We start from the raw sequence: 27,044 nt of genomic DNA on the forward strand, positions 1-27,044 counted from the left end.
CCTGGACTTCTGTTCCCAACCACTTCATGTCTGTTTCCAGGTGTAGCAGCGGCCCAGACCCCCGGCGTCGTCTACGGGGTAGTTGACCTCTACGGCATGGCCGTCAAAGTCACCATCGTCCACAACCACAACCACAGCGACCGCCTCAGACGTAACAACGCCATCATGAGGGCTCTGTCTCCCGACGTGGGCCGATCCCGGCCCTCCCTCTCCATCACTCCGGACAGCGAGGCCCCCGACCGCTTGCTCTTTCACCCCAACTGCGGTCAGAAGGCCGCCATCATTTGTGACGGCAGGACAGCGCTGCGGCCACAGTGAGCCATTTCTTTTCCTGGTTATAATCAGAAATCTGACTGGATGGAAACACTTTCCAGGAAAATTCACTTTAAATGCAAATCAGAAGTCACAATCAGACACAGATTTACATCACCGTACTTTGCATGAAAGCAGATTTAGAGAATATTAAGCACGTCTTCTGGCATTTGAACTAGTTATACGGGTTAACAGTGGTGTTCTCTGCAGCGCGACTGATGACTTTAACCACGGCGTGGTCCTGAGCAGCCGGCCTCTGCGCTCCAACGAGGTATTCCAGGTTCGCATTGATAAAATGGTTGACAAGTGGGCTGGCTCCATTGAAATCGGTGTTACGACGCACAATCCTGCCTTCCTGCAGCTTCCCTCCACCATGACCAACTTGCGCTCAGGTAAGTTAACGTCAAACAGCTTTGTAGATGTTTCTTTCCCTTCTATCAAGAGGTCTGATCCGTACAGGGGTGTTTTCCAGGGACGTGGATGATGACGGGGAATGGTGTGATGCACAATGGAACGACAATACTGGATGAGTATGGACACAACCTGGATCGCCTTAAAGTAAGTGCTTTTTTTTTTCTTTGTTTTGTTGTTTTGCTCAATTCAATTCAATTTTATTTGTATAGCATCTAATACAACAGATGTTGTCTCTAGACGCAGAACATAAACCCCCGAGCAGTTATTACATAAACAATGGCAGGTAAAAACTCCCCTAGTGGGAGAAAAACCTTAAGCCAAACAGTGGCAAGGAAAAACTCCCCTTTAGGAGGGAAGAAACCTTGAGCAGGACCAGGCTCATCAGGGGGGACCCTCCTGCTGAGGGCCAGACTGGGGGTCGGGGACGTCAACAGCACAGCAGGCAGGTGGAAGCAGCAACGGGATGACCAGAGGGGGGGAACCACAGGCCAGCAGGCAGCTCCCGAAGCTCCAGCCTGCAAACATGCACAAAAGAGAAAAAAGGGGGCTAGCACAAGAAACTACAGGAACGATGGATAAAAATGATAGCTATGAGATATTTATAATAAATAAAAATGGTAATGGAGAAGAGAGGAGGGGAAAAGGAGAGGAGAAGAAGGGTGAGAGGCACCGCCCAGCGGATCATGTCGGTGCCCCCTGCAGCATAAGCCTATAACAGTATATCTACCGCGAAGCTATATTTGAGACTAACTATTATAGTTTTGTTCTATAGCTGCAACTATGACTGCTGACTCTAACACACTAGAGCAGGGGTCGGCAACCCGCGGCTCTTTAGCGCCGCCCTGGTGGCTCCTGGAGCTTTTTCAAAAATGTTTAACCTTTTTTTTCCCCTTTTTTCTTCTTTTTTTTTCCCTTTTTTTCTCTTTTTTTCTTCCTTTTTCTTTTCCTTTTCAATCTCAACATTTAGACTTTTTTCTCGAAATTTTTACTTTTTTCATTTAATTTTTGTCTATTTCCTCGACATTTAGACTTTTTTCTCGAGATTGTACTTCAACATTAAGCTCAACATTTCGACTTTTTTCTCAAGATTGTACTTCAATATTAATCTTGACATTTCGACTTTTTTCTCGAAATTTCAACTTTTTTTTTTCAAAGTGCATAATGAAAAAATAAATCTCCCCCAGTTCTAACTAATATAAAAACATGCAGCATGTGTTGTCTTCATTCTAAGGCTGATACAAGACTTTTCATTTTTTGCGGCTCCAGACATATTTGTTTTTTGTGTTTTTGGTCCAATACGGCTCTTTCAACATTTTGGGTTGCCGACCCCTGCACTAGAGTTTACACTACCTAGAGATTTACCAACACCAGCTAGAGGTTTACTAAACACTAACTATAGGCTTTACTAAACAGAAAGGTTTTAAGTTTAGTTTTAAAGGTGGAGGTGGTGTCAGCCTCCTTAACCCAGATTGGAAGTTGGTTCCATAGTAATGGTGCCTGATAGCAGAACGCCCGCCCTCCAAATCTACATTTAGTTACTCTAGGAACTACGAGTAAACCTGCACTCTGAGAACGGAGAGCTCTGCCAGGAACATAAGGCACTATCAGGTCTTGTAAAAACGCCCGCCCCTGCTCGTTATGCTCTGTGAGTTTTCAACCCGTTCCCTCCACTTCTCCGCCTGCAGGCAGGCGACACGGTCGGGGTGGTGAGGAAAGAGGACTGCAGCCTCCACTTCTTTGTGAACGGTGTGGCGCAGGGCCCGGCGGCCTGGAACGTCCCCCCCAGCGTCTACGCCGTGGTCGACCTCTACGGTCAGGCGGCGCAAGCCACCATCATGGACGACATGGGTGAGAGCCAGAGCAGCAACCCTGAGATCAGAGCTCCGGAGGGAGGTCTGAGCACCGCGTTCACGCCCTCTCTCCTCTGCTCCAGACCTCCCGCCTCTTCCAGAGGACAGCTCGGACGGCCCCACGGCCATGTCCCCGGGGAGCCCCTGCTCCGCGGCCGGGGCCGCCACCACCACCGACCTGCGTTTCCACCAGCTGCACGGCACCAACGCCGTCATCACCAACGGGGGGCGCACCGCACTGCGACAGAACTGCCGGAGCGAGTTTAACGACGCCATCGTCATTTCCAACAGGTGAAACGCAGCGACGATAAAGTAACTTGAAGTTGAAATAAATGCTGATAATCAAACACAGTTACTAGCATATTAACGGGGGTTAATGAACATGTGGATGTCAGACAGTCGACCTTCTCAAGAACAGAACATTAGCAGAGGAGCAGTTTGAGGATCAAATTGACATTGAATTAAGTCCACTGCAGATTTTTATTTGTATCAAAATTTACTTCAAAGAAACTCCAAACACAAACTAAATCCTTGGTAACAACAAGGTTTTTACAGATGGACTAACAAGCAGGTCTAAAGTTCATCTATCCTGATTAACTGCTTAAACCAGGGGTGTCCTTGAGGGCCAGGGCCTGCGTGTTTTAGATGTTTCCCAAACTCAAACCACCAGTAGGGATGGGCGGTATGGACTAAAAAATGTATCACCATCTTTTCTGGCATTTATCCCGATAACGATAAAAATGGCGATAAAAAAAATACCAATTCAACTCCACCTTTGTAACTATAAATCTATCTCCACATTCAGTCTTTGGAGCCCCCAAAACACTGCTCTAAAAAATACTAAATGCTACTAAACTACACCAATTAAATTGATAAAAACCAATTAAATAAGTTACACCTGTACTACAAAACTGGAATGACTCAGATCCGCCATGTTTGTTACACAAACACGTATCAACAGGAATTTATTCTTCTTTCTTTCTTTCTTTCTTTCTTTCTTTCTTTCTTTCTTTCTTTCTTTCTTTCTTTCTTTCTTTCTTTCTTTCTTTCTTTCTTTCTTTCTTTCTTTCTTTCTTTCTTTCTTTCTTTCTTTCTTGCTCATTTCTTTCTTTCTTTCTTTCTTTCTGCCTCATTTCTTTCTTTCTTTCTTTCTTTCTTTCTTTCTTTCTGCCTCATTTCTTTCTTTCTTTCTGGCTCATTTCTTTCTTTCTTTCTTTCTTTCTTTCTTTCTTTCTGCCTCATTTCTTTCTTTCTTTCTTTCTTTCTTTCTTTCTTTCTGCCTCATTTCTTTCTTTCTTTCTGCCTCATTTCTTTCTTTCTTTCTTTCTGCCTCATTTCTTTCTTTCTTTCTGGCTCATTTCTTTCTTTCTTTCTTTCTTTCTTTCTTTCTTTCTTTCTTTCTTTCTTTCTTTCTTTCTTTCTGCCTCATTTCTTTCTTTCTTTCTGCCTCATTTCTTTCTTTCTTTCTGGCTCATTTCTTTCTTTCTTTCTTTCTTTCTTTCTGGCTCCTTTCTTTCTTTCTGCCTCATTTCTTTCTTTCTTTCTTTCTTTCTTTCTTTCTTTCTGCCTCATTTCTTTCATTCTTTCTTTCTGGCTCATTTCTTTCTTTCTTTCTTTCTTTCTTTCTTTCTTTCTTTCTTTCTTTCTGCCTCATTTCATTCTTTCTTTCTGGCTCATTTCTTTCTTTCTTTCTTTCTTTCTGGCTCATTTCTTTCTTTCTTTCTTTCTTTTTTTCTGGCTCATTTCTTTCTTTCTTTCTTTCTTTCTTTCTTTCTTTCTTTCTTTCTTTCTTTCTTTCTTTTTCTGGCTCATTTCTTTCTTTCTTTCTTTCTTTCTTTCTTTCTTTCTTTCTTTCTTTCTTTCTTTCTTTCAAGCTCATATCCTTCCTTCCTTCCTTCCTTCCTTCCTTCCTTCCTTCCTTCCTTCCTTCCTTCCTTCCTTCCTTCCTTCCTTCCTTCCTTCCTTCCTTCCTTCCTTCACGTTGTGCGTGGATTTAACACAGAACCATAAATCAGTTTTACACAAAAACATCATCAACGGGAATTTATCGTTTTTACCACGAGATGACAAATTCTTACCGTGGGGAATTTTTTTGACGGTTTATCGTGAAGGGTAAAATATCGCCCATTCCTAACCACCAGACTACTGAGCAACGATAGTGATCCGATCAGGAGTGTTTGAGCGGGGAAACGTCTAGAACACGCAGGACAGCGGCCCTCAAGGACCAGCATTGGACTCCCCTGACTTAAAACAGTTAGAATCAGTTTTTCCTATTTGAACCTGTAATTCCCGTGATGCAGGTGCCTTCGGGATGGGGAGCTGTTTGAAATCGTCATTCAGAAGATGGTGGACCGCTGGTCAGGTTCAATAGAAGCAGGTTTGTCTCGTGTCCACTTAGAAACCAGCTGTTTTCTCAGCGTTGCTCTACATGTAGCTGCAACATCATTCTCTTAAACTCCACATTAACCGTCTCTCCTGACGTGTGTGCGTCCAGGAGTGACGGCCATCAGACCAGAAGAGCTTGAGTTTCCAAACACTATGACTGATATCGATTATGACACGTGGATGCTGAGGTATTAATGCTTCAAAGATTTATTTCTTAACTAAATAGTTTTACAGTATGAACTCTTTCATAATTTATCCATTTTACTTAAAGCCCCAGATGAAAAGTGTAGCACTTTTTATATTTTATGAAGCCAATAATCTGTTCTAGAGAGGTAACGGTGAGATGATGCTCAAGAATAGTTGCTGCTGCAAAATGTTCGTCTAAATTTGAATGAAATTTCTTTCGCCACAGTGGCACCGCCATCATGCAGGACGGCAACACAATGCGCAACAATTACGGCTGTGACCTGGACTCTCTGACCACGGGCTCCCGGATCGGCATGATGCGTTCGGCCAGCGGCGACCTGCACTATTACATCAACGGTGTGGATCAGGGCGTGGCCTGCTCGGGCCTCCCACCAGGTACGGGAGCGTCCCGGAGCAGACTCGTCACATCCTGATCTACGAGCGTCCGGTTCAACGTGCGTGTCTGCGTGTGTCTCTTCCAGAGGTGTTTGCTGTGATCGACCTGTACGGCCAGTGTGTTCAGGTGTCCATCACCAGCTCCTCCGGCCCGCTAGACAACAGCCTGTGTACCAGCAACATCACCGAGAAGAGCTTCCCAATCCACTCGCCAGGTACATGTCTGGGGAAACATTAGGTATTTCCTGTAGCCAATGGGCCAATCCCAATACACCCCCGACTTTCTACCACTAGCCCTAAAATGAAGCCACTTGGGTAGGGCCTTGTAATGTTCCCTAGGGATTGGGACACCACTTGCTACGTTCGGGTACATAAGCGACTGCGTAGTTACGTTTGCACAAACGTCACACCATATCAGGAAGCCCAGAGCTAGAAGCTGTTTTAATTTCCGCTGTAGCGCTGTTAATACGCCACTTTATTAAGTTTTAATATTTTTTCAGGTGTAAAAGTAACCGTTAAGATCCCCAACCTGGGCTCAGTTTATCCAAATAACGCCTGTTAAGAAATTTGATCCGATATTTTCGGGGATGAGAAGAGCCGCCGGCTCGGGAACTGATTTATGGTTCCGCGTTAAATTGACGCAGAACCTACGCCGTAGGCTCTGCGTTGGTGTAACGCGGAACCATAAATCAGCCTTTATTCTGGCGAGATCTGAAAAGACTTCGCAACAACGGGCAAGCGAGTGATTATGTACATTCACTGAGTGAATATTATGAAAGTAAAATATATATTTCCCGCTAGAAATTTAATCAAAATGCATTTTTATGCAGAAACTAACTCAAAATATTGATTTTATTCACTAAAAAATAAGAAATGTCCGCCATGTTTTTTTGTTTGATTCAGTCTGCAAATGATGACGTAAAGCATTCTGGGAAATTTTCTCAGTCCCTCGGTCAGTGAGTCAACATCTGAAATCCCTCGCTGTGAAGGGCTAGATTCACACACACTAGCCCTCGATATGCCCACTAGCCCTACATGCAAAGAGGAATTGGGACACCACTACCCTCACGGGAACGTGCAAAATTTAGGGGTAGGGATGAAAAGTAGGACTAGGGGGGGATTGGGACTGGCCCAATGTTGTCCGTGGTTCTGATGAGTATTTCTCCCCCTGGCTGTGTCTGTAGTCGCTGGCGTTGCCCATCGGCTCCACAACAAACACGGTAAAAACGTGGTGCTACTCGGCGAGGGCTGCCAGGCCGTCAGAGTCGGAGGTTACGCTCACGGCATCGTATTCAGCGGGAAGGAACTCCGAGCCGATGAGTTGTTTGAGGTATGTAAAGGTTCACACCTGAAAATGTACAGTACTCAAGTTGTAAAAAAAAAAATCAGGGGGGATGGTGGATTTTATCATATGGGGACAGATAATTTGTGCTGATTACAAATAATATAATATATTACAAATAATAGCAGTGACCAAAACACCTGCAGAAATACTGCAGGAATGACATAGCAGCAGTTAAATGCAGCCTTCTGTAAGCTTTAAATATCCACTGGGCTTACATCAAATACATCAAAACACAACAATAAAAAACAGTTTATATGACTCTGTCCTTCACAGGATAAGTAACATGGATCACTGCAAAAACTCACAATCTTAACAAGAATATTTGTTTTATTTATTTTATTTATTTGTTAAAATGTCTCATTTTAGTAAAAAAAAAATCTCATTACACTTAAAACAAGACTCATCACTGGAAAAAACAACAATTTTCACCTGTTTCAAGTAGATTTTCACTTGAAATAAGTAGAAAAATCTGCCAGTGCTTTGCTTGTAATAAGAAGATAAATCTTGTCCCACTGGCAGATTTTTCTACTTATTTCAAGTGAAAATTTAATTGAAACAGGTGAAAATTGTCAAATAAGTTATTTTTCTGGTGATGACTCTAAATGTTGAAATAGCAGTAAAACCACATTCATTGATGAAATGACATAAGGGATAGAAAGGGGGGATGGCAGTTTTACAGGAGGGATGATTTGGACCGTTTTTATTTCAGGGGGGATGCCATCCCCCCTCATCCCCCCTCAACTCCAGTACTGAGTACCATGGTGCTTTCCCTCTCACGCGTGCGTCTCTGCTTTTCCAGGTGAGGGTGGACGAGGTGGACGAGCAGTGGTGCGGTTCGCTGCACATCGGCCTGACCACCATGGCTCCTCCGGACCTGCCGTCCTGCCCGCTGTCGGGCCTCTCCCCCACACTCCCGCAGCTCCGCACCAAGGTCACCTGGCTGCTCTGCGGCGCCGAGGTCCGTCGCAACGGCGTCCTGCAGCGGCAGAACTACGGCTGCTCGCTGGACCGGCTCATGGTGAGTTGCACTCCTGCCCTGAGGTCGGGGATGAACGCGTCAGGAGTCACCTGTTAGATTTGGCTAAAAGGCTTCCTCAGAAGCAAAAACCTGTCAAATGTTGGCATGTGATCTGGCGTTGTAATGTTTTTTTGACCAGATTTCATCCTTCAGTCTCAAATTTTCATCTTTTAAGAGTCTGTTATAATTTAAAACTCATCAAAATCAAAATCTTGAAAATGTAAGGACCAGCCCTTAGCACTTTTGTCCAGTATGTAGTAGGGCTGGGGATCGATTCAAATGTCAAGAATCGATTCGATTCCGATTCTTAAGATTCAGAATCGATTATCAAGATCCGATTTGATTCCAATATTGATTTGGGTTAGTGTTATTAAAACAGTTTTTTGAGCTGTTGCATGAATTATATGACTGTAGTTCTGCAACATATGAATACTAGTATTATATTGGGATTAAACAGCAAGTATTGCAGCTAATGATGCTGTAAGGACCAATCAGCTCCCAGAATGCTGATAGAACTGCTTTCAGAAACATCGTGGGTCAGAATTACCAAACAGATCCAGGGAGGAAACAGAGACGGATGAAATCGGTTTTATTTTTTCCCACATTCTGTTTTTATTTGTTCCATTTTCGGTCTATTTTGGTTTTTAATTCAATTCAATTCAATTCAATTTTATTTATATAGCGTCTAATACAACAGAGTTGTCTCTAGACGCTTTACAGAGACCCATGCCCAGAACATGACCCCCGAGCAGTTATTACATAAACAATGGCAGGTAAAAACTCCCCTAGTGGGAGAAAAACCTTAAGCCAAACAGTGGCAAGGAAAAACTCCCCTTTAGGAGGGAAGAAACCTTGAGCAGGACCAGGCTCATAAGGGGGGACACTCCTGCCGAGGGCCAGACTGGTGGGTCAGGGACGGCAACAGCACAGCAGGCAGGTGGAAGCAGCAACGGGATGACCGGGGGTGGGGACCGCAGGCCAGCACGCAGCTCCCGAAGCTCCGGCCCAATCAGCAAGTCCCAGGTTGGGGTGCAGGGTCGGGGAAAGACTTGTGCTCCGTAATGCAAGCTACAAGCCACCCACGACCACCTGCAGGACAAAAGAGAGAAAAGGGAGGAGAGGGGGGGGGGCCAGCAACGGGATGACCAGGGGTGGGGACCGCAGGCCAGCATGCAGCTCCCGAAGCTCCGGCCCAATCAGCAAGTCCCAGTTTGGGGTGCAGGGTCGGGGAAAGACTTGTGCTCCGTAATGCAAGCTACAAGCCACCCACGACCACCTGCAGGTTCCGGTGTCCGGCAAAGGATGCTGCAACATGGACAAAAGAGAGAAAAGGGAGGAGAAGGGGGGGCCAGCACAAGAAACTACAGGAGCGACTCTGACACACTAAAGTTTACACTACCTAGAGATTTACCAACACCAGCTAGAGGTTTACTAAACACTAACTATAGGCTTTACTAAACAGAAATGTTTTAAGTTTAGTTTTAAAGGTGGAGGTGGTGTCAGCCCCCTTAACCCAGATTGGAAGTTGGTTCCATAGTAGTGGTGCCTGATAGCAGAACGCCCGCCCTCCAAATCTACATTTAGATACTCTAGGAACTACAAGTAAACCTGCACTCTGAGAACGGAGAGCTCTGACAGGAACATAAGGCACTATCAGGTCTTGCAAATAATGCGGAGCTAAGCCGTTTTGGGCTTTATACGCAAGTAATGAAATTTTAAATTGGATTCTGAATTTTACGGGTAACCAATGGAGCGACGCTAACACTGGAGAGACGTGGTCTCTCCTGCTAATTCCTGTCAGTACTCGTGCTGCTGCATTTTGGATCAGCTGGAGCCTATTCAGCAAATTACTTGGACATCCTGCTAACAACACATTACAGTAATCTAGTCTAGAAGATACAAACGCATGAACTAGTTTTTCTGCATCACTCTGCGAGAGGATTTTCCTAATCTTTGCAATATTACGGAGATGGAAAAAGGCTATTTTACAAACCTGATTGACATATGGTTTAAACGACAAATCCTGATCGAAAATAACACCAAGGTTTCTCACAGTTGCACTGGAAGCCATCGCAACACCATCTAATCCCTTCCTAAGATGCTCTGGACCAAGAATGATAACCTCTGTTTTATCTGAATTTAGAAGCAGGAAATTTCTGGACATCCAGTCCTTGATGTCCCTAAGACATGCCTGAAGTTTAACTAACGGTTCTGTTTCATCCGGCTTCATAGACAAGTAGAGCTGCGTATCATCAGCATAGCAATGAAAGTGTATGCCGTGATTCTGGATTATACTTCCCAATGGCTGCATGTATAAACTGAACAAGATTGGCCCTAGCACTGAACCCTGCGGAACACCATAACAGACCCTTGACTGTTCTGAAGAAACCTCATGTACATGAACAAACTGGAACCTGTCAGATAGATATGATTTAAACCAACGTAGAGCTGTCCCTTTAATCCCAACAACATGCTCTAACCTGTGCAGTAAAATGCCATAGAGCCTAGTTTTTAATTTTTGAGCATTTGGTTTTTAGCATTTTTTGCAAATGTAACCCCAAGACAGTATATAAAGTAATGAAATATAGACAATTTATGCAATTATAACCTAACACTTTAATGTTTTCATACCTTTAAACATATTTAAAGGCAAAAACATGGCACCAGTTATTCTCGTGTCCAACAAAACATTCCTTTTTTGGGGATAAACAAAAAAATAACAAAAGTTGTAATGTAATGATGAAAAAAAAAATACATAAATAAATAAAAGAAAAAGGAAAAAAAAATGAATAAAACCCCCCCCCCCAAAAAATAATCGATCTTTAGACATATGAATCGATTTTTAGGAATTAATATGAGAATCGATTTATAATTGGGAAATCGATTTTTTTCAACACAGGCCCAGTATGTAGTGAAGATTTCCCCCCCTTTTTTCTTTCTTTTTTCAATTTTTTTTTTTTTTTTTTATAAGAGGTTTTCCATACATTTACTATGCTATACGGGTTAATTCGCATATTAAATGTTTGGAAAGCAACAAGTCCATACCAAGGGGTTGCATATGTCACCAATGTTTTGTATGTAGTTCAGCCCTTCTGTACATCACCATGCAACACATTTGCATTTTGCCCTCTCCGTAGATAGAATCAGCAGCTGTATGTCTTGTATAACTGGTTTTGATCTTCTAAAAGAAGCTGAGCCCTTTGAGTGGCACTTAAAGAGACACTAGCTGAGTTGCAGCATTTTAAACATGATACGAACGGTGCTTCAGCTAGTCACGCAGTGACACAATCTGTTTTTAGATCGTTAAAGAGTGCAAACGAAGTTCAGTAGGGAATCTGTCTTTGTGGAAGATCTCCTTTTAGTCTTATGAAATTGAAAATGACCTTTTAAAATCTGTTGCACATCATTTCACGGACAATTAATGATGCTGAGATACAGAGAAAAATGTAGTCAAAGCAATAACAGTGAACTTTAGCATTTGGTACATATAACTGACTAGTTTATATTTTAATATAAGTTAAGAGGAACATTTTTTTTTCAGAATCTAGTAGCCAGTGGAAAGAATTTCCATCTTCACATCACATGACCTTGACCTTGACGTTACTACTCTGTATTAATCAGTACTTGAGTTGTAAAAAGAAATCAGGGGGGATGGTGGATTGTATCATATGGGGACAGATAATTTGTACAAATAATATAATATATTACAAATAATAGCAGTGACCAAAACACCTGCAGAAATACTGCAGGAATGACATAGCAGCAGTTAAATGCAGCCTTTTGTAAGCTTTAAATATCCACTGGGCTTACATCAAATACATCAAAACACAACAATTAAAAACAGTTTTCTGAACTTATCAATATGACTCTGTCCTTCACAGGATAAGTAAAATGGATCACTGCAAAAACTCAAAATCTTAACAAGAATATTTGTCTTATTTCTAGTTAAAATGTCTAATTTTAGTAAAAAAAATCTCATTACACTTAAAACAAGACTCGTCACTGGAAAAAAACAACAATTTTCACCTGTTTCAAGTAGATTTTCACTTAAAATAAGTAGAAAAATCTGCCAGTGGAACAAGATTTTTTTGCTTGTAATAAGAAGATAAATCTTGTCCCACTGGCAGATTTTCCTTATTTCAAGTGAAAATTTACTTGAAACAGGTGAAAATTGTCAAATAAGTTATTTTTCTGGTGTTATTTTTCTGGTGATGACTCTAAATGTTGAAATAGCAGTAAAACCACATTCATTGATGAAATGACATAAGGGATGGAAAGGGGGGATGGCAGTTTTACAGGGGGGAGGATTTTGACCGTTTTTATTTCAGGGGGGGATGATTTTGACTGTTTTTATTTCAGGGGGGATGCCATCCCCCTCATCCCCCCTCAACTCCAGTGCTGGTATTAACTGACTTTCAGTGTGTGAAAGTGTGAGTCGACGTCAGGCAGGGAGCATTAAGACTGAACATGTTTTTCCAGGTTGGGAACCGCGTGGGTGTGAAAAGGTGCAACGATGACACGATGCACATCTTCATCGACGGGGAAGACATGGGACCGGCCGCTACCGCGGTAGCCAAGGTATGCACCGTCACGCACGCTCCAAAATGCTGCAGGAGAGCACAGTTCTGTGTCTACCAGTCAGCACTGCCTCTTTCTTGCTGCTTGCAGAATGTTTATGCGGTTTTGGACCTGTACGGACGGATAACTGCCGTCTCCATCGTCAGCTCATCGCTGATGGAGGACACGGAGAGCCTGAAGGCTCCGTCGCTCTCCTCGGAGAGTTGCAGCGAAGGAGAAGAGGACGTCAGCCCCATCAGAGAGGTACTACACTCAAAACTAGGGGTATAACATTATATCGTGCCACGAAATTTTGCGCTACAAAAACGTCACGATACGTGCCGACCGCGCCTCGACCCGCGGACCAAAATCTTCCTCCTCTCAGAAGAAACTAGTACCGTTTTGGTCCCGATCACGGGACTCTTGGGGGTTTTGAGCTCTGAACTTTTAAGTCTGGTGTAGAGTTAAGCCTTACCTTATTAAATTAAAACTTTTTGGGGTCGTGAGTAGGATAAACACGGGGACAACTTCTGCTGAGTTCCAGTGTACTTTAATGTCCCTCAACAGTGTAGGATTTTAGAACATCAACACAGCACCTAGTGCCGTACTGTGGCGTATCACTCCGCCCAATCTAAAACAGACTAATCACTACAGATAAACTGACTAGTGTCATTATAGTCCCTGATTTACATCAGAATATAAAGAATATATTTATAAAATAATCAACCCTGAATTACCAAAATAACCTTCTTAACAAAAATAAATCTCCTCTTACACTTATAAGGTGATCATGAATCAATCTTTTTGATGATGTAAAATTGTATGTATTTATTTACTTTTATTTATTTATTTAATTTTACTTGTTAAATTTCTGGAAAAGAAAAAAGTCAAATCATACATGAGAGAAACTATTCAGTTTGTGGCTAAATATTTGTACTTGTATGAAACTGAAGATGCATAATGCAAACCTGACATTTACTTTTAGTTCAGTTTGTGGAAAATGGTTGGCCTGGCTTTCTCTTTAAAACTTAAACAGTTATAAAGCATTACAAACTGTAACAATAGGGCAAACATGCAGCATTGTTTTGTATTTTGTGTCTTTCAAATAAAAGACCATTTTTTCCAGTCATATGTTCCTCATTCAAGGTTGTTAAAAAAATACTGCTATAATATAATATTGTATCGTTATTGTGACCTCAATATCGTGTATCGTATCGTGAGATTAGTGTACCTTTACTCAAAACAGTCGATGATTGTAGAATTTGGTGTTTGAGAGGAAATGTTGACGTCCCCCGTTGCTGCGTGCAGGTTGAGAGCGAGCCGTGCGCTCTGGTGCCTACGACCATGGCCTTCCTGGAGAACCATGGGAAAAACATCCAGCTGTCCAATCAGAACCTGACAGCAGCCCGAGTGTCGAGCTACAACCAGGGTCTGCTGGTCACCGCCCAGCCGCTGGCTCGCCAGCAGCTGTTTCAGGTAACTGTCATGTTTGGGAGGGGCTGGTTTATGTCGCTCATCGCAGCTTTTATGTCTGTACACTGCAAAAACTCAAAATCTGGCAGATTTTTCTACTTATTTCAAGTGAAAATTTACTTGAAATAGGTGAAAATTGTCAACTTATCAGCTTTTATGTCTGTACACTGTAAAAACTCAAAATCTTACCAGGAATATTTGTCTTATTTCTAGTTAAAATGTCTAATTTTTAGTCAAAAAATCTCATTACACTTAAAACAAGAGTCATCACCAGAAAAAACAACATTTTTTTTCACCTGTTTCAAGTAGATTTTCACTTAAAATAAGTAGAAAAATCTGCCAGTGGAACAATATTGTTTTGCTTGTAATGAGAAGATAAATCTTGTCCCACTGGCAGATTGCCCTGAAAATTTACTTGAAACAGGTGAAAATTGTCAAATAAGTTATTTTTTTTATTTTCGTTTTAAGTGTAAACAGATTTTTTGACTAAAAATTTGACATTTTAACTAGACATAAGACAAATATTCCTGGTAAGATTTTGAGTTTTTGCAGTGTACAGACATAAAAGCTGAAAAGTTGACCATTTTCACCTGTTTCAAGTACATTTTCACTTGAAATAAGTAGAAAAATCTTTATCTTCTCATTACAAGCAAAGACATCTTGTTCCACTGGCAGATTTTTCTACTTATTTTAAGTGAAAATTTACTTGAAACAGGTGAAAATTGTTGTTTTGTTTCCAGTGACGAGTCTTGTTTTAAGTGTAATGAATTTTATTTTGTCTAAAAATTAGACATTTTAACTAGAAATAAGACAAATATTCTTGTTAAGATTTTGAGTTTTTGCAGTGTAGAAGTTAGTTTCGACGTACCACACACGCTCAGACATCATTATTTCCATCTTTTCAGCACCCTGTTGACTTGTGTTTTCTGGCATTAGTTTCAGATTGACCGTCTGAACCCGTCGTGGACGTCGTCGCTGTCGTTGGGGGTGATCGGCCACTCCCCGGACCGGCTCAACTTCCCCTCAACAGCGTGCTGTCTGAAACGCTCGGCCTGGCTGCTGCAGCGAGACTCCGTCTTCCACAACTCCCTAAAAGTACAAGCATACATCAGTCAGCCGTGTCGGAAACCTTATTGATTTCTGTCTCACAAGACGGACAAACTGTCTTCCCACCTCCTTCAGTTATTGATCTCTCCCTTTTGTAATCGCCTTCCAGCTAGAAATACGTCCTCTGTTGCTTCACTCCTCCTTTAAACTGTACTGACATCTTTCTCTCTTTCCAACACTTTACATCTCTCGCCTTCAGATATGTGAGAACTACGGTCCTAACCTTGATACTTGCCCAGAGGGGACAGTGTTGGGTCTGCTGGTGGACGCCAACAGCTGTCTTCACCTCTACGTCAACGGCATGGACCAGGGAGTGGCTGCGCAGGACATCCCTTCCCCCTGCTACCTCTTCATCGACCTCTACGGCCAGTGTGAACAGGTCAGTGCAGACGGCTGGTTTTTCTGGAAGATTTTTAGAAGAACTTAAACTATAAATGAAGCCAGGCTTTGGGCCAATCCCAATACACCCCCTACTTTCTACCACTAGCCCTAAAAATGAAGCCACAAACCCGTAGGGCCCTTGTAATGTTCCCTAGGGATTGGGACACCACTTGCTACGTCACTGCGTGGTTTACGTTCGGGTACGTAAGCGACTGCGTAGTTACGTTTGCACATACGTCACACCATATCAGGAAGCCCAGAGATAAAAGCTGTTTTAATTTCAGCTGTAGCGCTGTTAATATGCCACTTTATTAAGTTTAATATTTTTTCAGGCGTAAAAGTAACCGTTAAGATCCTCAACCTGGGCTCTAGGGCTGTTCGATTAATCGATTTTAAATCGTAATCGCGATTATGTAATTGGAACGATGTTAAAACGTGAAAATCGTAAAATCGATTTTTGACTTTTTATTTATTTATTTATTTATTTATTTATTTATTTATTTATTTATTTTTACCTTGTCTGCACACATATTAATGATTGATACCATATTAATGATTGATGGAAATACCTCTCAATACCTGCGACAAGTGCCCCATGGGAGAGGCTCTTTAGTGTAGGAGGGGGCGTTGGAACATGCCACCGGGCATCCCTCAAGCCAGATGCGGTAGACCGGCTCGTGTTCCTTGCAAAAAACTTGCAAATGTCAATAGCAAATGTAATGACTGACATTACACACCTCTACCTCCTTCATGGGTTGCATTATTATTTAGCATGCAAAGACCCAGTTTAGTTTAATTAGAAAATGTCTTGTTTTATTTAATTGGAAATATAACTTACTGTATGTTTGCAAGTGCTGATTTGCTGATTTAGCAAATAAAACTTTATATTTTATTATATTTTTTAAAACTTTTTTTCAACTTATTTTACAGAGTTTTGCCCTTTATTCATTCATTTTTGGTTTAATAAGAGCAAAGTTTGCACTTAAAGCCCAATGGGGCAAATGTTCAATAATAAAAACGGCATATTTGAAATCATTTCTTTGCCTTTTGTCAATTCACAAAATAATCGTAATCGAAAATCGGATTTTGAGAGAAAAAAATCGAGATTTTATTTTTGGGCCCTACTGGGCTCAGTTTATCCAAATAACGCCTGTTAAGAAATTTGATCCGATGTTTTTGGGATGAACAGCCTGCCGGCTCGGGAGCTGATTTATGGTTCTGTGTTAAATCGACGCAGAGCCTACGGCGTAGGTTACGCCGTAGGCTCTGCGTTGGTGTAACGCGGAACCATAAATCAGCCTTTATTCTGGCGAGATCTGAAAAAACAACGCAACAACGACCAAACGAGTGATTATGTACATTCACTAAGTGAATATTATGAAAGTAAAATATATATGTAAATAAAATATATATTGTTTCATAGTGTATTATTATATTAAGTTATGAAATCTCATGGGATGTTAAACTATAGTATTATTATATTGTTATATATAATGGTATGGTGATATCATTTGGTTATATGTTATAATATTTTATAAAAATTATGTTATATTAGGGTATTACTATCTTATTATGCTATATTTATATTATATCGTGCTACACCACTCTATATGATAATTATTTATTTGTTTAACTTATTTACTCTCGAATTAATATTGTCAATTTATGTATCTACTTTCATCACCTTATTTACACACACACACACACACACACACACACACACACACAAACTGATGTCGTCTTTTGTCGTTGTTTGCACTGTATGTTAATAAATAAATTAAAAATTAAAAAAAAAAGTAAAATATATATTTCTCGCTAGAAATGTAATCAAAACGCATTTTTATGCAGAAACTAACTCAAAATATTGATTTTATTCACTAAAAAATAAGAAATGTCCGCCATGTTTTTTTGTTTGATTCAGTCCGCAAATGACGAAAAGCATTCTGGGAAATTTTTCTGGTCCTCCGTCGGCTAGTCAGCATCTGAAATCCCTCGCTGTGAAGGGCTAGATTCGTACACACTAGCCCTCGTTATTTCCACTACCCCTACATGCAAAGAGGAATTAAGACACCACTACCCTCACGAGAACGTGCAAAATGTAGGGGTAGGACTGAAAAGTAGGACTAGGGGGGGATTGGGACTGGCCCTTTACCTCACTCTGCATTGATACACAAGGTGATATTGCACTAATAAAACGTTGTCATGACTGCAGGTTACTATAGTAACCAACAACGTGCCAGCTGTGGGTGCAGAGAGCGGTGAAACCCGCTGTCAGGGAGATATGGAAAAGGCAGACATGGTTGACGGTATGAAGTGAAATCAGGTTTTTTTGTTGTTCATTTTCAATTCTACTGCTGTCTTCAGAGGCTTGAGATGGTTTTTTTTTTAAAACTTGGTCTGCACAAGCAGGAATCAAAGAGAGCGTGTGCTGGACACCCCCTCCAGAGGTCAACCCCAACAAGACCTGCGAGTACCAGGCGCTGTGCTCCCGCTTCAAGGACCTGCTCACGCTGCCCGGTGAGTCCTCGCGTCTCCGGCTCATCTTTTCTGCAGCAAGTCTCCCATCGACATGCAACCCTCTTATTTCTTGTCAAATGTTGTTCATGAAGATGGCTACTTCAACGAAGATGCAAAGTACAACCTGTGCTATTGTGAGTCCTGTCACAAGCTCCGGGGCGACGAGGCGTATTACAAGAGGGGAGAACCGCCCCGGGACTACGCCCTGCCCTTCGGATGGTGCCGCTTCGCCCTCAGGTGAGACCACGGCCTCCCTGCTGGAGATGAGCAGCAAGAAAGTGTGGAAGCTAAAAAGTGGGCGGCTCGGAGAAATCAGAAAAACACCTGTTTTACCAGCAGCTCTTCATCAAATCAGTGGTACATGTATTGATCAGGGTTATAATAGTTTTTAATTTTTCATTTTAGTTTGGTTTTATTTCGTTTTGACTTTTTCTCCTTCAATTCAGTTAGTTTTAATTAGTTTTTAGTGTGGGTTTGCTAGTTTTTATTAGTTTTTATATTTTCAAAAATGCTTAGTTTTAGTTTAATTTTTATTAGTTTTAGTTTTGACGTCACGGACCGTGAGGCGTTCAGGTGCCGTAGCTGCCAGTTGGAGATAAACGGCCAGAGCGGAATAAATGAATCATACCAAGAGGCTTATATTGACAGGGACGAAAACGGAGGAAATTATATCTATCATTTCAGTTCGTTTTAGTTAGTTTTCTAAACACGCAATATAGTTTCAGTTAGTTATCGTTTTTGTCTTTTAATTTTCGTTTTTATTTAGTTCAGTTAACGAAATTGTTTTTTCAATTTTAGTTTTCATTATTTCGTTCGTTGTCGTGAACGATAATAACTCTGGTATTGATACTTTAGCTAAAGTAAAGCTGAAAAAGCTAAGGATATGAAATATTAAAGCGGAAGGTAACTTTTACAGAGTAGCTCACCAGACATGTCAGCGAACATCTAAATGAGCCTCTAAGTCAGGGGTCTTCAACTAGATTAGGCCGGGGGCCACATCTGCAAAAAGACTGTATGGAGAGGGCCGCACTGCGTGTGCGCACAAAGCACACAGGCGGAAAATTTGGGGGTTTTCAAAATGTATTTTGCACTCAAAGATGAAGATTTATGTATATATAATAAATTTGTGCTCAGGAATGAGCAGGAGAATATCTGTCTAGTTTATATATGAATTATGTATTAATTGTCTCCAGATTTAGTCATTGTAAATGTTTAATATATAATATTCAGATAAAGAAATATTATTTTTGAAACCATGCATTGTGCAAACTTAATGAAGTTAATATGGACCTACTTTTAATAAAACACGCCATAATGACAAAGCACCACTTTCCACCAAGATTTCCTTATTTGAATATTATATTAAACATTGAGCACAAGCATTTCAGTCCATAGTAGCCAGTTTGATGTTATAAATAAGCAACCAAAATATTAACCATAAACTCCTTTATTTATGACACATCTGTGCATTATATCAGCAAAACAAAACAATCGCATGAAATTATAGGAGGTTTAGAAGTTCTATTTGAAATGCAAAGTCTTCATTTAGAGATTCAAATGAAAAAAAATTTCCGGCCAATCCTAGAAGTCTAATGATGTAAACAAGTCCTCTATACACGGAGGTTAATAACAAATAATGTGACAAACATTATCACTGTGCAAAACTGGCAAAAAATGTGAAGTAGTAAAAAACATCTCTAGCAGAGATTAACATGTACAAACACTGTCCAATTAATCCTTAACCAACTGAAAAGGCTACCAAGCATCTTAAACTTTTATTAATTAACAAAATGCGATATGTAAACCGGCGGCCGGAAGCGACATTAAATGCAACGATATATAAAACGATTTAATATATATAAAAAACATGAATAACTAGGTATGAAATATGACCAGGGGGCCGCAAGTTGAATATCCCTGCTCTAATGCTACCAGGATTTATGCAGCACAAAAGACTTTATTTTCTTACTGACGTATCGGTTTCAGTTTCACTTGGAGGAATATTTATTTGCTTTTACAATGCACCGTCTGGCTCTCGCAGTCTTCCAGCAACCAGCCAGTAGTAACCTTGAATTTCCACCTGGGTTGTCTCTTGCTACTAAGGCACACATAAATGATGAAACTAGCTCAGAGTGGAACTGCATACATCACTCTGCACCGGTCCATTGCAAAGTTGCGCCATGATGCAACATTGGGTGTATAAAATAGATGAATCCTATCAAATAATTTGGAGCCAGTTGTTAATCTGATGTAAAACCGATCCCAAATCAATATGTGTGCCGTGCTGATCTGCTGCGGCAGCCGAGCATCTGCTCGGCCTTCTGTGCTGCACGTTTGGCTGTAATTCAGTTTTTTTTTTCTTTGTGCGCAGGATCAAGTCCCACTGTGAGGTTTCTAATGCACTAAAGAAATGGCACATTGCGTATCACGGCACCAGCGTTGGATCCCTGCGACGCACACTGGACCACAGTCAGCTCCTCCCCGGTACAGAAATCACTCCTCACCTCTTTTCTTTCCTTTTATGAAAATGCATCGTCACACACATTGTGTTGTCTGTTTCATCATTTTTTTTGCTGTATTTTGTTTTAAGACTACAGTTAAAGATAAATCTCAATAATTTGACTCCCTCTCTGTTTGCAGGTACGTCGTCAATCTTCTCCGTGTCTCCGGTGAAGGCCGAGGGGCCGAACGGCTACAGCGAGCCAGAAGAGAACAGCACCCCCGGGAGGGAGGTCCCCCGAGTGCGGCTCTCCCCCACCATGCGCTACTCTGGGCTGGAGCTCTTTGCTCCCAAAGTGCAGTACGTCTGTTTTTCATTTTATGCATGCTATCATGTAATCCAGAGAGAAAAAAATAATTTCTGTAGAATCACCGACTGATGATGGTTGACTCTCAAACTGATGGTTCACAATGTTTTTATTCCTTGGATGTAAATACAGTAAATACACTGCACACACACCGTAAGAGCTATAAAGGAATAAAATAAAATAGAGTTAGTCTTTCTACATTCATATAAGTTTCATTTAACTTCAATACAGACCGACGCAGCTGCTCGGCTACCGTTAACCACAATACATGAGTAACCATGGCAACCAAACTCAAGCTGGACATAAATACGGCATAAAGTTTGCAAAGAAAACAAATCCTCATCAGCAGGTGCTTTTTGTGTCAGTTAGGCTCCACTTTAGCATTCCTGACACTAGTTTAGTCTTTCAGACTAACTTTCTACTGCCGTTAAACTTTTACCATTAAAGTCCGAAGCGCCGGATGTTTACAAGGTCTCGGTGAGACGCCTTCAAAATAAGAGCGCTAAATATCGGTCTCCTTAATACAGGACTGTCTCAGAAAATTAGAATATTGTGATAAAGTTCTTTATTTTCTGTAATGCAATTAAAAAAAACAAAAATGTCATACATTCTGGATTCATTACAAATCAACTGAAATATTGCAAGCCTTTTATTATTTTAATATTGCTGATTATGGTTTACAGTTTAAGATTAAGATTCCCAGAATATTCAAATTTTTTGAGATAGGATATTAGAGTTTTCTTAAGCTGTAAACCATGATCAGCAATATTAAAATAATAAAAGGCTTGCAATATTTCAGTTGATTTGTAATGAATCCAGAATTTATGACATTTTTGTTTTTTTTAATTGCATTACAGAAAATAAAGGAGTTTATCACAATGTTCTAATTTTCTGAGACAGTCCTGTATATAACAAATAAAAATAAAAGCCTGGCTTTAAATAACATTAATGAGAAAACAAACATAAAAACACATTTACTCATATTAAAGGTAATTTACAATTTCCATAATTTTATTTTATTTTTTCGAAAATGATGTTTTATTATTATTATCATTATTACTATAGAGAAAATACCCCAGTTTTTAATGCCGATCTTGTCATTTTATTTAGGTTTTATCAGTTACACCTTTAGATTGGGCCGTGAAAATTGACATTAAACCGGTCCTGGTACAGAAAAGGTTGGAGACCAGTGCTGTAATCTATCAGAGTGGAAACAAACAGTGAGGCTGGAGAGAGCACACACTGACTGCGTTTCCATGCATCAATAACCCTTTTAAAACCCGAATATTGGCAATAACCCGAATTTGCACGGCCATGTAAACACCAATAACCCCTTTGAATAACCAGAATGTGCTCATATTCCGGTTTTTAAAAACCTGTATATGACCCCTGGGTTACTAGTTCTAAAACCCGAATATTGGGTCATGTAAACACCAAACGGAATATCCCCATCAAACGGAACATGAATTTGTTTTCTGCACATGCTCTGTTCACAAGGAATCCTGGTCTTTTGAGTCCAGGAAGTTCTTCTAAACACGGAGAAACCAAGACCAGGAGGAGACTAATCACTTCATAAATTCAATGAAGGATATGAACATTTTGGCATTTGTAGACGGTAGAACAGGGGTGTCAAATGTGCGGCCCGCGAGAAGTTTCCAACGCAAAAAAACCAAATGTTAATTTACTAAAAAGGAAGGCATAAATAATTGCCATGAATCGCAGCATATCCGATAATATATTTCTTCTACAAATCCACCGTTATTCCACAAAGAGAGCAGTTTTTCAAAATTTTTTTAGTTTTCTAGAATGCATTTGCCGATTTTATTTATTTGTAGACGGTCGTTTATTTTTATTAACTGACTACTATTATATATTTTCGCAGGAAAAATATCACTGCTAAAAAAGATGATAGAAGATATTTATTCAGAGAATTTCAGTTTTGAATACGAGGATAGTGACAAAGTAAAACAGTTAAAAGAGAAGTGCTGACTTTTTTGGCACACTGGCGTAAATATCCGCGCCAATTTTTACAAATAAATACACTTAATTGTACTGGAAAAATCTCTAAATCACAAAGAAACACTCTCGGATGTAATAAGAAAGATTTTGCTTTTAATTAAATTTCCTATAAAAAAGCGAAATATAAAAAAAACACACTTGTTTCTGTTTATCTTTGTAAAATGATATTAAAAGTATCTTACATTATTTGAAAAAAAAACGAGAAATTTCAAGAAAAGATCCTGAAGAAATATATTTTACAAAATTAGAGTGTAAACAAAGTGCATATTTCCTTTAAAATTAACTAAACTGATATTGGATTAGATAACAATAGTAAAAAAAAAAAGAATTAGAAAAATAAATTTTGCACCGTTTTTGTTATTTTGAGCGTGCGAGAAAAAAATTGGCCAAATCTGGCCCGCCAAGCAAAATGAGTTTGACACCCCTGCGGTAGAAAGTACAGGGATAGCGAGATTTACAAGAAGGTGAGCGAAAAGTTGCTCGAAGCAGCATTTGTTTTGGATTTGGATACAGGAAGAAGAAGCGGAAATGGCGGTAATTGCGTCATCACGTTCTCCGCGCGTCGCTGGTTTGATCCAGATATCACGAATGATTAATTACCATGTATACTGAATATTCCAATGTTTCAGTAACCGGAATATTAGCAATAACCCGAATTCTGACTGCATGGAAACGTAGTCACTGACAGTTTTTTCTCTTCCAACAGATTTCAGGACCCCCGTTCTCACCGCTGTCACCAGGCTCAGGTGGGGTTCCAGGTGTGCGTGCGTCCAGGCTCCTACAAGGTGGGACCTCACTCGCTCGGCCACAGCGAGTCCCCGGACCCTCGGTTCAGCAACTCAGAGATCGAGTGGATCACGAAGGAGCAGGGCGGCACGCTGCTCTACGGACTGCTCGTTCGGGTGGAGTGAACGAAAGCAACACAGGAGGCATAAGGGTGGACTAAGAAGGGCTCATCCGGCACTTCTCATACTTTAACGAAACTGATAACCAAATCCAACCCATGCCTTGAGTGAAAGACTCCTCTGGAATCCAGCTGGTCCTACTGTGGATTGTTGACAATTCAGCATTTTTGTTTTTTTTGTTTTGGCTGTTTGCTCTTGGACTCTTTTAACGGCCAGGGGCATCGGCAGTTTCAGCGAACACACACTGCCTGCACTTTATGTTTGGACACTAGTGGGCGATTTAATCTTTTCATTGACATGACACATTTGGTGATGACATGAAGGTTGTTTTTCTTTTTTTTTATTATTTTTAAAGCCACGTTTAGTTCTCATTTTCCAATCAACTTCCCTTCTTTCACCCTCTTTCTTATTCTTTTTGGCACTTACTTTAATTCTTACCACTTCTGGTCTCGTCAGTGTTTATTTTCGTTTTTGGAAGAGGCTATTTCTTACCAATCTGCACGTTACCAAACTGATATTTAAAAGTTATCGAAACGTGGTTTTAAGAAGAAAAAAAGAAAAAAATTACGAGGGACAATGTTCAGACGATATTTAAAAAAAGAAAAAAAAACAGACATTTAAATTTGAGAATGAACTTTAGAGTGTAATGTGACTGTGACTTGTTTTCAGGGGGAGATTTTAAAAACTGGAGGGGGAATGTTTACACATGTACCACTGTATGTCGCTGCCCACTTCATGTCTACACATCACCCGTCTGAATCATCACTTCAACTTGCTTTTCTTTTCCGTCTCAGCATCCCTTAACTCATTTTGTCAAATAGAGAAAAAAACACTTTTAAAGCTTTAAACACGGGGGGTAAACTGGAGTGGAAAATGATACAGCACCTTTTAGGGAATTTTGTAATGCTGCCAGATGATGATAGGCAAATTTTACTTCATCCACATGTTCTAATTCTTGCTCTGAAGATTAAGCCACTCCTACATTTATACTTTAAATCTGAAGCAAAGCTGCGCCGGCTGGTCGTCTACCCCTCACACAAACAGCTACCTTAGAGGAGAGAAGGACAGTAAAAACTGATGCAGAAAAGTGACACCTATGCCTTACTTTAACTGTTTTAAATTAACAGTTTATACATTTAAAAGAAAGGAAAAAAAACTAGGGTTGAGAAATAGGAATGTGCATATTTATGCCCTTTCCTCGTTTCTATGGGAACCATCTGGATGCGTCTGGGGCGATGGGACAGTGACGTGGTGGGAGCGCCGTAAACGGGTGAAACGCTTACTTAACTGACTCGTAAGTAACGATTACGTCTGTCAGCCAACTAAAATATCACATTATTTGTTGAAACCCCACATAAAGCTACCCCCAAAGAGAGTTATTTAAGTAGTTATTGGTAGTGGAAACGTTCCTGGTTGCCTAGCAACATGGTGCAGTCTCGCGCCAAAGCGTCGTTGCTTTTGAGTGCAGGGCTTAATGTTTCCTTCTCCCATTTGAAGTATTTTTAAAGGCAGGCGTTGGCTTTTCTCTTAGTATTCCAGGGGCCAGAGCCCAAAATGTAACTTGTCAGCACCACTCAAGGTGACAAAACTTATGATTTTTGAAAAGATCCATGTCTGTAGATGATATTTTTGGTATAATAACCTTCCTGAGTGGCAGCTGGATCATAGTTATCAGCTCATGAAGTTCAGAAAATTACATTTTAGATGCTGCTGCATATCCTGGTTTAGACTCATGTACAGGATATCTGTTAATGTTTCACTATATTGTCTTTGGTATCATTTTAAAGGAGACCTTTGAAGCATTCATTCAAGCTAAGATGTGATACATTTCCTGAATCCTTATGGTCCTGTGAGTATTCTAGTTTTGTATTTTGTGTCTCTGTTGTTCCTAGATGACACAGGGATAAAATATAGTATATCATTTAGGTGAAAATTGTGTAAAAATGTGCATTGTTTAGAGTTTAACCCTCCTCACCCTCATTTTCTGTATACAGCACACCCTGTGTCCTCCGGGTCAAAATGACCCGTCTTCACTAAACCCTCTATTATAAGCAGCTTAATTAAATTATAAACACCACATTTCATTTGCTTGAAGAAACACCTTGTCCTTCAACACAATATGTGTGAATACCTGAGTTTTCCCTCTTCACTTGTATTTCTAGTTTAAAGAGCTGCAGTGACCTCTATGTTGGCCATAAAGATTCACATCTTAGCTTGAATGAATGCTTCAAATGATACCAAAGACAATATTGTGAAACATTAACAGATTTCCTGTACATGAGTCTAAACCAGGATATGCAGCAGCATCTAAAATGTAATTTTCTGAACTTCATGAGCTGATAACTCTGATCCAGCTGCCTCAGGAAGGTTTTCATACCAGAATGTCATCTACAGACATGGATCTTTTCAAGAATCATAAGCAAGTTTGGTCACCTTGAGTGGTGCTGATATCTGGTCTGGACCATGGACTATAGCTATTACAAGTGTGGTAACAGTCCAAGTATTTAAATGAAAATATGTCACCCCCCCCCCCCCCCTTCCCCAAGATATCTAACTTTCGTTTTAGAAGTGAACTGAGGACAAAAAGGTGCAAGTATTTCTCCACACCATCTGAAATCCAGCTTTTCATCATGGTTTTAACCATAGACATATATATGTGTATATATATATATGTATATATATATATATATATAAAAAAAAAAATATATATATATATATATATTTTTTATTATATATATATATATATATTTTATTATATATATATATATATATTTTATTATATATATATATTTTATTTTATATATATATATATATATATTTAATTTTATATATATATATATATATATATATATATATATATATATATATATATATATATATATTGTATTATTTATATATATATATATATATATATATATATATTGTATTATTTATATATATATATATATATATATATATATATAAATAATACAATATATATATATATATATATATATATATATATATATTGTATTATTTATATTTATATTTATATATATATATATATATATATATATATTTTTTTTTTTTTTATTATATATATATATATATATATATTTTATTATATATATATATATATATATATATATATATATTTTATTATATATATATATATATATATATATATATATTTTATTATATATATATATAAAAAAAAATATATATATGTGTGTGTCTTTGGTTTACACTCCATTCACATGTAGCTCCATCCCGGTCCATTGAACCGTCACCTTCATCAGGATCTCGGCGGCCGACAGCGAGGAGTTACTCAATCACTAGTGAGTTGTATTTGCATCCCACGACCCGCGCTGGTGTTTACATATGAATGTTATT

General features: G+C 39.7%; 1 protein-coding gene across 1 annotated transcript in view; it reads left to right on the plus strand.

Moving 5' to 3' along the window:
* The window catches only part of neurl4 (neuralized E3 ubiquitin protein ligase 4), a 41,425-nt gene extending 16,129 nt beyond the window's left edge, over positions 1–25,296 (plus strand). The window contains exons 8-29 of the mRNA XM_061709570.1: positions 41–314; positions 523–704; positions 785–870; positions 2,412–2,574; positions 2,660–2,867; positions 4,877–4,953; positions 5,071–5,149; positions 5,374–5,543; positions 5,630–5,758; positions 6,728–6,873; positions 7,688–7,906; positions 12,386–12,484; positions 12,575–12,727; positions 13,772–13,939; positions 14,873–15,031; positions 15,243–15,422; positions 17,637–17,730; positions 17,834–17,941; positions 18,034–18,178; positions 20,313–20,425; positions 20,582–20,741; positions 23,474–25,296. Coding sequence (XP_061565554.1) covers positions 41–314; positions 523–704; positions 785–870; positions 2,412–2,574; positions 2,660–2,867; positions 4,877–4,953; positions 5,071–5,149; positions 5,374–5,543; positions 5,630–5,758; positions 6,728–6,873; positions 7,688–7,906; positions 12,386–12,484; positions 12,575–12,727; positions 13,772–13,939; positions 14,873–15,031; positions 15,243–15,422; positions 17,637–17,730; positions 17,834–17,941; positions 18,034–18,178; positions 20,313–20,425; positions 20,582–20,741; positions 23,474–23,678 — 3,317 coding nt within the window. The 3' untranslated portion in view covers positions 23,679–25,296. The remainder of the gene's footprint in view (positions 1–40; positions 315–522; positions 705–784; positions 871–2,411; positions 2,575–2,659; positions 2,868–4,876; positions 4,954–5,070; positions 5,150–5,373; positions 5,544–5,629; positions 5,759–6,727; positions 6,874–7,687; positions 7,907–12,385; positions 12,485–12,574; positions 12,728–13,771; positions 13,940–14,872; positions 15,032–15,242; positions 15,423–17,636; positions 17,731–17,833; positions 17,942–18,033; positions 18,179–20,312; positions 20,426–20,581; positions 20,742–23,473) is intronic.
* The last annotated feature ends 1,748 nt before the right edge of the window (positions 25,297–27,044 follow it).

The sequence above is a fragment of the Cololabis saira genome, chromosome 20 (assembly GCF_033807715.1).
Source record: "Cololabis saira isolate AMF1-May2022 chromosome 20, fColSai1.1, whole genome shotgun sequence".
In the NCBI taxonomy this organism is placed as follows: Eukaryota; Metazoa; Chordata; class Actinopteri; order Beloniformes; family Belonidae; genus Cololabis; species Cololabis saira.